General features: G+C 45.2%; 1 protein-coding gene across 2 annotated transcripts; it reads left to right on the plus strand.

Annotated features, from left to right (window-relative positions):
- Positions 1-1,302: 1,302 nt before the first annotated feature.
- Positions 1,303-9,618, plus strand: LSM6 (LSM6 homolog, U6 small nuclear RNA and mRNA degradation associated). 2 transcript variants are annotated; one of them, XM_069854854.1, is made up of 4 exons: positions 1,303-1,365; positions 3,265-3,378; positions 7,739-7,852; positions 9,340-9,618. In XM_069854854.1, exons 2-4 carry the CDS (start codon positions 3,285-3,287, stop codon positions 9,372-9,374), a joined length of 243 nt encoding a protein of 80 aa, XP_069710955.1. In that variant the 5' UTR covers positions 1,303-1,365; positions 3,265-3,284; the 3' UTR covers positions 9,375-9,618. The 2 variants fall into 2 exon arrangements, with proteins under 2 accessions (XP_069710955.1, XP_069710954.1); XM_069854853.1 differs by lacking the exon at positions 1,303-1,365 and adding an exon at positions 1,538-1,596.
- The last annotated feature ends 1,940 nt before the right edge of the window (positions 9,619-11,558 follow it).

Genomic DNA, 11,558 nt, shown 5'->3' on the forward strand with positions numbered 1-11,558 from the left:
ATCAAACACTAAAGCACATCCTTGAGCATCTCATCTATCCATCTTTTAAACATCTCCAGGGATGGTGACACAACCACCTACCTGTGCAGCCTCTGCCAGTGCCTGATGACCCTTTATGTGAAAAAAGTTTTCCTGATGTCCAGCCTGAACCTCTGCTGGCGGAGCTTGAGGCCATTCCCTCCTGTCCTGTCCCCCGTCACTTGGGAGAAGAAGCCAGCACCCTCCTCTCCACAACCTCCTTTCAGGTACTTGTAGAGAGCAGTGAGGTCTCCCCTCAGCCTCCTCTTCTCCAGGCTAAACACCCCCAGCTCTCTCAGCCGCTCCTCATAAGGCCTGTTCTCCAGCCCCTTCACCAGCCTCATTGCTCTTCTCTGGACTCGCTCCAGAGCCTCAACATCCTTCTTGTGGTGAGGGGCCCAGAACTGAACACAGTATTCGAGGAGCGGTCTCACCAGTGCCGAGTACAGAGGGAGAATAACCTCCCTGGACCTGCTGGTCACGCCGTTTCTGATCCAAGCCAAGATGCCATTGGCCTTCTTGGCCACCTGGGCACACTGCTGGCTCATGTTCAGTCGCTGTCAACCAACACCCCCAGGTCCTTCTCCTCCAGGCAGCTTTCTAGACAGACTTCTCCTAGTCTGTAGCACTGCACAGGGTTGTTGTGCCCCAAGTGCAGGACCCGGCATTTGGCCTTGTTAAACCTCATGCCATTGGACTCTGCCCAGCGGTCCAGCCTGTCCAGATCCCTTTGCAGAGCCTCCCTGCCCTCCAGCAGATCCACACGACCTCCCAGCTTAGTGTCATCCGCAGACTTGCTAAGGGTGCACTCGATGCCTTCGTCCAGGTCATTGATAAAGCCACTGAACAGGGCTGGACCCAGCACTGAGCCCTCAGGACACCACCGGGGACTAGCTGGGTAAGGTTCTTCCCCCAGAGGGTGCTGGAGCACTGGAACAACTTCCCAGGGAAGCAGCCGTGGCTCCAAGCCGGACAATATTCCCGAAGGACTTGGGCAACAGACACACGGTGTGAATGCTGGGGTTGTCCTGGGCAGGGACAGGAGCTGCGCTCGGCGATCCGCGGGGGTCCCTTCCAACTCGTGGCATTCTAACGAGGCGCCGGCGAGCCCCACGGCTCAACACACAGCCTGGCGGCACGCAGGCGTCACACCAGCCACCAGCCGCGCTTTCACACCGGCCCGGGGGGCGGTGGAACCCCCTCGGAAACCCTGAGCTCAGGGGTGCGAAGCGCGTCCCCGCGAGGGGCGGGAGCCTCGCCCTTCGCGCGTTCCGGCGCGGTTTGGCCCTGCCGGCGCGCCGTAGCGGCGGGGGCGGTTGGGCGCGCGCGACGGGGAAGGGCGCGCAGGTGGGTCGAGCGAGCGACTAGGGGAGCGGGGGCGGGGTGGGGAGGGGGTCAGGGAAGCGAGCGGTGCGCGGTCACGTGGGCGGGGGCGCGCGGCGGGGTGAAGAACCAGTGTAAAGGGAAGCGAGGGAGCGCTGCCCGGTCACGTGGGCGGGGGTGGGAGGGGTCAGAGGAGCGGGCGCTGCCCGGTCACGTGGGCGGGGGGCGCGCGGCGGCGGCACCACCACCAGCGGGGTAAAGGGGGAGCGAGCGCGGGCCGGTCACGTGGGCGCGTGGCGGGACCGGGCCGGGGGGGCAGGGGTGGGTGTCAAGAGGAGCGCGCGCTGCCTGGTCACGTGGTCGCGGCCGCAGGGGTGAGCGGTGCGGCCGGAGCTCGCGATGCTCCTTCTCCTCCGAAGGAGCCGCCGCGGAACGAGCGGAGCGCGCGCGGCCGCTGTCGGAGCCCTTGCCGAGCGGCCGGGAGCCGGCGCTGCGCCGGGTGCCGGGGCTGGAGCTGTTTTCCCACAGACTGGGAACGCGGAGCGGCCGGGACTGGGACAAAGCGGCCCGGAAAGCACAAGCGGAGCAGTTGCTGGGGGCCTCCTGCCACAGCGGGGGCTGCACCGCGCCCGGAGTTTTTAAATCGCAGCGTCTTTTCGGGGCTTCGTACGACTTTCTTCACAGAAAGGGTCACTGGGCACTGGCAGAGGCTGCCCAGGGAGGGGGTTGAGTCACCTTCCCTGGAGGTGTTTAAGGCACGGGTGGACGAGGTGCTGAGGGGCATGGTTTAGTGTTTGATAGGAATGGTTGGACTCGATGATCCGGTGGGTCTCTTCCAACCTGGTGATTCTATGGTTTTATGACTTAAGCACAAGCCTTAATTCTAAACTTAGCCTGACTTAACTGGCTCACTTCAAGGCATCCTTTTAGATTTGTTCTTTGCTCGCATCTGCTTCTCATTCTCTTGCTTTTCTCAGATTTGTGTGTACAGAGCGCATACTGGCTTCTCCCCAGCCCCTAAAGTTGTGAACCACTTACTGTGACCTCGCTCTCTAATTTTAATAAAACCATTTTAGCAAAGATGTTAGAATCATAGAATAACCTCGTCCACCCGTGCCTTAAACACCTCCAGGGAAGGTGAATCAACCACCTCCCTGGGCAGCCTGTTCCAGTGCCCAATGACCCTTTCTGTGAAGAATTTTTTCCTAATGTCCAGCCTAAACCTCCCCTGGCGGAGCTTGAGGCCATTCCCTCTTGTCCTGTCCCCTGTCACTTGGGAGAAGAGGCCAGCACCCTCCTCTCCACAACCTCCTTTCAGGTAGTTGTAGAGAGCAATGAGGTCTCCCCTCAGCCTCCTCTTCTCCAGGCTAAACAACCCCAGCTCTCAGCCGTTCCTCATAAGACTTGTTCTGCAGCCCCTTTGGCTCCATCAGAAGTTTATAAGATAAGATGCGCAGCACAGCAAACTAGGATTCTTTATAAATAGTTTCAGGAATTATAAAAATGCCAAAGGGAAAGTTTAATACTGTGGCTCTAGGAGCTCTGTCTCTTTGCCTCCACCTTTAAGGTTTTGCTTACTTAGACTAGACATAAGGAGGAATTTCTTCACGATGAGAGTGGTGAGACGCTGGTACAGGTCTTCCAGGAAGGTTGTGGCTGCCCCATCCCTGGAGGTGTTCAAAGCCAGACAGGATGGTGCCTTGGGCAGCCTGCTCCAGTGCAAGGTGTCCCTGCCTATGGCAGAGGGGTTGGAATTAAGTGATATTTAAGGTCCCTTTCCAACCCAAACTATACTATGATATCTTTGATATTTTCTCTTACTGAACATATTAAGCATCAACGGACTGCCTGTCTCTGTCGAGTGTTTAAAAAACATATAAGTGTGTTGCTTATCCAAATGTTTTCTCCCACTTCTCTTCCCAGCTTACCAGAGAAAAATCAAGATGAGTCTACGGAAGCAAACCCCCAGTGACTTTCTAAAACAAATCATTGGAAGGCCAGTTGTTGTAAAATTAAATTCTGGAGTTGATTATCGAGGTAAGTTCTCCATCTGTCTCTAACACTGAGTAAAGTAATTGTTTAGGAAGGCTGGAACAGATGCTTTGCTTTTCAAAAGCAAAGCAGTGTGATCCAGAATATTAGTTTATGAATATAGATCTCAGAGCAGTGACACAAAAAACAGAAATTCAACTGCAGAGAAACTGATGAAAAAGGCTTACAGTGGATCCAGAGATTAGAATTTGTCACCTAAACTGTTTGTGTCCTTAGTCACAGATGGTTCAACTTAAGTCTCAGGATGTTTCTGAGTTATTAAACTGACTTTTGTAAAGATTGTCTGGAATTACAATTCCTGAAATGGCCTGGCAGTCTCCTTTTCAGTGCTCTAATAGCAACCCTTGTTGGAACTACTTTTTTCTTCATCTTCCTGTTCTCCAGTTCCTAGTACAGACCTTGGTCTAGACAAGCTTCGAACAGTAAATTCTGCCATCAGTCATAAGGATACTCTTACACAAGGGATGAAAGAGTTTATGTTCTTGGTTAAACAACTGCCCAGACATGTGTTGGATCAGGACGTGTAGGGATACAGCAGAAAACTTAGTGTGGCGTTTGCTGCTATATGCCCAGTTCATTTTAACACAGTCCACCAGTTTCATTCCAGAACTTCTCAGCCTGTCTGTGCACCGTCTTGCACTGCATGTAGGATTGCCGGAATTTTTTTAAACATCAAATCAAGCTTCAGTGAAAGGCCTGGTCCTGCTCCCATTACGATAAGACTATCTGCCTGTCCATTTTCTTTAATAATATCCAAACTTAAGACTATCATACATCTCCTGTTGTGCATAATTTAGACATTTTATTCTGGAATTATTTAAACATCATGGTCTTGCTACAGATCACTGCTTCAGATAAGGTTTAATTCAATTAGCTCAGCTTGGCACTTGTGAGAGGAGACTCGTTTGTGCCATGACAAGGAATCTTTGTATTATGACAGTTAAAAATTGTTATAGCTCACTGACAGAGGAAGCAATGCCTTCTTATCCCTTCCTGTTCCTCTTTAGCATCTCTTAGCTGAGAAAATTTGTGACCCATCATTTAAGAACCACATTGTCTGGGTACTTCAGGTTCAGTTGGTGGCTTATAAACTGCACTGTTTGTCATCAATGACAATCACTGGCCTCTATAAGTTCTTTCTTGCAGGAAAATTACTTTAATGAGCAGTCATTACAATTAAAGCAAATCCCTTAGCAAGTCTGCAGACACTAAGCTGGGTGGAAGTGTTGATCTGCTGGAGGGTAGGGAGGCTCTGCAAAGGGATCTGAACAGGGTGGACCACTAGGCTGAGACCAATGGGATGAGGTTTAACAAGGCCAAAGGCTGGGTCCTGCACTTGGGGCACAACAACCCTGTGCAGCTACAGACTAGGGGAAGTCTGTCTAGAAAGCTGCCTGGAGAAGAGGGACCTGGGGGTGTTGGTTGACAGTGACTGAACATGAGCCAGCAGTGTGCCCAGGTGGCCAAGAAGGCCAATGGCATCTTGGCTTGTATCAGAAACAGTGTGACCAGCAGGTCCAGGGAGGTTATTCTCCCTCTGTACTCGGCACTGGTGAGACCGCTCCTCGAATCCTGTGTTCAGTTCTGGGCCCCTCACCACAAGAAGGATGTTGAGGCTCTGGAGAGAGTCCAGAGAAGAGCAACAAAGCTGGTGAAGGGGCTGGAGAACAGGCCTTATGAGGAACGGCTGAGAGAGCTGGGGTTGTTTAGCCTGGAGAAGAGGAGGCTGAGGGGAGACCTCATTGCTCTCTATAACTGCCTGAAAGGAGGTTGTGGAGAGGAGGGTGCTGGCCTCTTCTCCCAAGTGACAGGGGACAGGACAATAGGGAATGGCCTCAAGCTCCGCCAGGGGAGGTTTAGGCTGGACATTAGGAAAAAATTTTTCACAGAATAGGTCATGGGGCACTGGTAGAGGCTGCCCAGGGATGTGGTTGATTCACCTTCCCTGAAGGTGTTTAAGGCACAGGTGGACAAGGTGCTAAGGGGCATGGTTTAGTGTTTGATAGGAATGGTTGGACTCAATGATCCAGTGGGTCTCTTCCAACCTGGTTATTCTATGATTCTATGGTATTTACCTAAAGGTACCCACGAGGCAGAGTCAAACTAGATTTAGTTTTTGGATACGCTTTTCTATTTTCTGAGGGAACATCAGTACCTTCTGCTTGGTTTGTAACTGCTTTTTTTGTAACTGCTGCAGATAAATTACTCAGCTTTCCCCTGAACAAAGCTAGTTTAATGTGTCTACAGTCAAGCCTACCAGAAAACAAACATAATTCCTTTGAACGCCCTTATTTCTTACCCCCACCTCTTTCCTTATTTCCCTCTACTTTCCTTCCTTTCCACTTGATGTGATCCTGTAGTTAAAAACCTGAATGCTGTTCTCATTTGAAAAATACATACAGTTTGTTCTCCACAGAACTCTGACCAGCATTCACAAAACCCAGACACTGATAAGCCAGCATGTCAGCCTTTTGTTGCCCATCTGTCAAGGTTCTTCATATGGGCTCTTTTGCTAGTTTTTTTTTGTCTGTGTCTCCACCCTCCAAGCCACCAGAAGGAGAAGTGAGGCCCCTTGCAAATGTTGATGTTTAACTGTAAAAGTCATTTGCTGTCAAGTGCTGGGAACATCTAAGGGAAGAGGCCCTGGGAAAGTAGTTATTGATAAATTAATACATGTGATTTCTGTGTGTATGGAAAAATATGTACATTAAAACATATCTACAGATAGATAAAACTGATAAGATAGTAGCCAGAATGGGCAGTGACAATATTTAATGCCATTAGTGGCCTGAGAACAAACAAAGAAAAGGAAGAGAATGAAACAACCATGAATGCACTCTAGGAATAAGAAAGTTTGAAAATACTGTGTTTATGGCCTACTGAATGATAGCTTAAGAAAATCCACACTGTCCAATATTAATTTTGAATAAAGATTTTTTTCATTTTTGTTCCACTAGATCAAAAGAGAGTACTGACACATTGGTTTGGGTTTTTTTGGTGCTTTTAGTAACAGCTTGTGAGCAGTTAGTTTATCCTGGGTGTGGGAACAGGAATTAAAAACAAAGGAAAACAATAATCATCAAACCATTACCAGTTGGCAGGAGAACTTGAATTCCTAATTATTTAATGGAAGGTAGTACCATAACACTTCTGAAAAGTGAGAATGAGTTCTAGAGGTGGGTTTTTAGATTGGAGTTCTCTCTCCTTCCAAGTACAGCAAATATGCTATATTTAAGTTTTAAGGCCAGGTAAATAAATCGGGTGTTTTTTAAACAGGGGAAAAAACTGTTTTAGTAGTATTGTTGCTGTGTGCAAGGATGAAGTCAGGAAAATACATGCAAGATGGACATAATACAGCTTTGTACAAGTTGTTTTGTGCCCAAGTAACACATTGGATTGCATTCTGACCAATTCTTTATATCTGTTAGTTCACACATTCAGTTCTTTACATGAATAGTCTGCTTGCTGATCAGGCGAGTTAAATTTGTAGAGGGCCATGATTCTGATCTTAAGGTTGGGTGCAGATGCCAGAGGTGCTTTTGAATGAAAAAATGCCATCATACTGCCAGTACACAGGAAATACTGTGAACAAGTTGCAGCCTTCAAGAGGGGCCATGAGAGGTGAGAACACAAGTACTTGCCTAAAAGCAGTGCTACTCAAATGCATATTTCCCTGATCAAAAGAACATCTGATATTACAGTTGGCAGAGATGTTTTCCTGAGTTGCATTAATTAAACAGTGAAATTATATTTTTGTGGGAAGATATCAGTGTCTTTTGAAAACTCTTTGCCTCATGAAAATGGTCTAGAATTTTGTTTACATCAAAACAGAAACTTGCAGCCCATGTTCCTCTAGATCTGCAAGCTTGAAGATAGATATGAAAAAACGTGTATGGTGTCCTATGTTAAAAGGGTCATTTTTCATCTACACCCTTCACAAATTTTAATGAAAAGTCAATTTACTTAGCCTTGTCCTTTGCTTATCCAGTTACACTTAGTATCACAGGTTCTTTTCTGTTGTGTGGCTTAAAACACACCTGTGAGAAGGGACAAGTTAAACTTTCAAAGATGAAATTATCAATCTTTTGAAAGTCACACCTTAGTAACTTCTTTTCTCTCCCCACACTTGCATCACCTGATTGTTATTAGAGTGCCTGCAGTTCTTCACTCCCAACTTAGTTCTTTGAAGTATACACTGATCTACTGACCCATCTGGCCAAGCCAGGTTTTTCAGTTTGTTATGAAGATGCAGGCTTTTTACTTAGTACTATTCAAACACAATGCCTTTTTGTTTATTTTAAGATAAGTTTAAGCTGATTCACCTTTAAACTGTCACTGTCTCCAGGTGTCCTGGCTTGCCTGGATGGGTATATGAATATAGCTCTGGAACAGACTGAAGAATATGTGAATGGACAATTAAAGAACAAGTATGGAGATGCATTTATCCGAGGAAATAATGGTAACTCCTCCTTATGTTACTGCTTACTAGAAGACTGTGTTTTGATATTTACTCCTTTGAGGAGCAGCTGAGATAATAAGGAAGGTGCCTTGATGAATATTAGTTTTAGGCTTTCTTAGAAACCTTAACGTATTTACTTTTTACAGTTCGACTTTTCAATGCCTGTGCTTTTCTGCATTCCTGTGGCCCTCTTTTCTTCTGACCTTGAAGTTCATTTAGAGAAGCATGCTCTTTTCTAGCCTGCCTTAGAGCTTATTTCTTGTCGTTTGACAGGTTTACTCTTTTGCACTTGCCGCCTGCTTGTGTGGCCTCTGCTCCATAGAAGTCTGTTTTGCCTAGCAAACTACAGCATAATTTTATGATACAGGACAGATATTGGTGATGCTAATATTGTCTTGAGATGTAATTGCTCATACCTGGCTGAATGCTGTTTGTTAGTACTGGAGCCAATTTCCATCTTTATGAGTAAAGATTTTGCTACCAGTCAAGAAAATCACTTGTCTTTAAATATCTCCTTGCAGAGAGTGGATTTTAGTGCACTTCGAGGACAGTCCAAGGCTCCTGGAACAACTCTATAGTATCAGTTAGGCTGTAATACCAGGACATGCCAGGGAGAAGAATATTTAAAAAACAGAAATAGCTTGCAAGTCAGATGTAAAGAAACTTGTGGAGAAGTTAAACAAAGCAGAGTTTGACCACGTTACTTGAAAAGAAAATAGAGGGCAGGAAGGAGGAATGGAATAAAAAGAAACAATAACTGAATTTCATGTTACAGAAAGTTAAAGAGATCGTGGCACCAATGTGGAAGAGTGTTTTAGGAGGAGAAATAATCCTTGAATGAGGCTTTTTGCGAGGAATTTCGATTATTACACTAAGGAGTGCAGTGATGTTGGAGAATCAAATATGGAAATAAGAATCTCTTATAAAAATTAAAATAAATGGATGAGAGGCAGGAGGTTGAAAAACAGCCTTAGAGAACTTAAGATATCCCAGATTTAGGAGCACAATGCAGTTCCGTGTTGTGCATGGATCTGTTCTGGGGATACCACCAGCCAAGCAGGTGAAAGATGTCTGCTGCTTCGTAAGTAATTATTAGCTTTGCCTTAAGCGTTTGCTACTTCCAGCTTTTGTTAAAAGATCATAGCATTAGTGTCTGACACGTTTAATTCTGCTGCTTGGAAACTCTCTCAGACTCCCTTGAGTAGTGCTGTGGGGCAGCTGGATTTATTCTCCCTCTGTTCAGCCTAAATCTGCTGGAGTGTAGTTTGGCTATGTATATAATAAATACGTATTATGTATTACTTTGGTTCAGTAAATTTGATACTGTTTCCTGAAACCCAGACGTAAATTTTCTGACTTTGTTCATGCTAAATGGGATTTATTACACTGTTGTTTTAAGAGCCATGGAAATATGATGCCTTAAATAAAGATGTTTGTGTGTTATTTACCAGGACCCTCTTACATGTGCCTCTTTCTCCTTTTCACAGTATTGTACATAAGCACACAGAAGAGAAGGATGTGAAGATGCCAGAAGGAGGCTGTTTTGTACTCGTGAACCTCTTCAAAGTGATGAGCCCTATTTGAGTTGTAGTTAATAACCCACAGGTGAAATACACAAGTGTTTAAATATTTTTTTTAAATAAATGTAAACCAGTGTAAACTTCCTGAATGTTTTTGTTTCAAAGCATTGTTTTGTTCCACTGTACAGAAAAAAAATAAAATAAAAGAGGAGCATGTAACAGTGTTACAAGACTAATTCAAAGGAACAGCTTGTTTACCTATGCTAACTGTTACAGAAATGCCAATCGGAAGGTAAGCTGGCATGGAGCAATTGCAAATCAGAGCCTTGTATTGATGGCAAAACAATAGTTTTACTGATGTTGGGAAGGGAAATGCTAATGTTTTAGTGACAATGACCTGTCCCTTTTGGAAAACACAGGGTCAGCTTTAAATGCCAATTTAGTAAGAGTCATTGGGTAAAAAGTTCAGGCATCAAAAAAATCTTGAATAATGGATTGAGTTAAGGGATGTAACAGTGATAACTTCAACAGTTGGGGGTGGAGAAAGGATTGAATCAAATGGAAGAAAAGCCCTAACGGTGAAAAGAAAGCTCTGTGCCAGCTGAGGAAGTCAGTCACAGGTGAAAAGCACTCAGCCACTATGCAAAGACATCTGGTAACTGCTGCACATTCTGCTTCTGTACCCCCACCTCAGCTTGCAGTTAGGTTTTTTTTTTCCCCTCCTGCATCTCTACCAAACACAATGGACTTCTTCAATACGAAGCAGTTTTAACTAACATCTAAAGCTACTCCTGAAAACAGACTAGGAATCTAAAAGCTTTTGTAGACATGCCATGTGTATCCTCTTCAGACAGTTCAGGCTTTTTCTCCCATCTGCTCCCTCCCCAACTGAGTACCATCTATACATTCTCTTTTTCTATGTGCTAGCCAGAAATGAGAAAAAAATATATTCAGCTTATAGTATGGGGTATGCATTAGGGAAGGGGAACCTCTGTGCAGCCAAGGAGTCAGTACTTGTTTGTTTATATTTTGCAACAATTCTCCCAGGTAATCAAAGCCCAGTGAGTAAATATAGTTCAGTTTATAAATGAATACAGGTATCCATGTAAAAGTCTTTTCTCCTTTTACACGCAGTCAGTCAAGAAGAAAAAACCTGAATGCTCAGATATCTCTTAGTCTGAGTGTTACTGCACTTAACCTCCAGCTACTCAGCGTGTTCTCTTGTTCCCTAGGACAAGGTTATAACTTAATGTACCTCATGATAAGGTTATTTAGCCAATTTTTTTAAAAATGAGTTTTCTGAAGCCCTGTTTTATTCTTTGGGCAGTTCAGAGCGCCTCCAGGAACAAAAACACTTCTAGTTGTGTATGGACAAACACAAGGCAATTGTGATTATTACATTGGTCTATTCTTTCCAAGTACCAGTAGCTCTAATTCAAGTAAGGAATAGTAACATTTTAGTTATCCAAGGGAGAGAATGTGAATTAGTGCTGGTTCTGTATGGGAAAGGGTTGATCTCCTGGGTTCGGCAAGGGAAGGGTTAATTTTCACTAAACTGGCCCATGAGATATTCCATGCCATCAATGTCACATCCAGCATGGGGAGACAGCAGTTGGACAGATGGGGAAGCTCGGGATATGGCTGGGTTCATGGCTTGGGAGCACATGCAGGCATTGGTTTCTCTCTGGGCAGTGAGTGCTTGATTACTCATTCCTAATATCCTGTTGTCGATGCTATTCTCCTCCTTTGCTGTTCTACTAAACAGTCTTTATCCCAATGCACAAGTTCTAGATTTTCCTCTCAATTCCCCTCCCTATCTCACTGGGGAGGGGGAAGCAAGCAGCCCCTGAGGGTCTTTGCCAGCTAAGGCTAAACCGCGACAGGGAGGCAAATTTTTGTTTCTTAAAAAGATCAAGGATATTCTAGATCAAGAATAATTCTAAATTATTTTGCCGTCAGTAGTTAACCTTTCAACATGAAGTATTTCAGAAGCTACTACAGAACACAGAAATAGAGATGCTACTTTATAAAAAGCTTCAATAACTTATCATTTTCTGACAAGGGTTGAATAGGGTCCAGGATGCAAGTACAAATCACTGACTTACTCTTCTGTAAGCAACTCCTTGTCAGAAAAAACAAGACATACCTTCAAGTGGAACATGCGATTTCTTATTTGTCTGGCCATC

Source organism: Phaenicophaeus curvirostris, chromosome 4, assembly GCF_032191515.1.
Source record: "Phaenicophaeus curvirostris isolate KB17595 chromosome 4, BPBGC_Pcur_1.0, whole genome shotgun sequence".
NCBI lineage: Eukaryota > Metazoa > Chordata > Aves > Cuculiformes > Cuculidae > Phaenicophaeus > Phaenicophaeus curvirostris.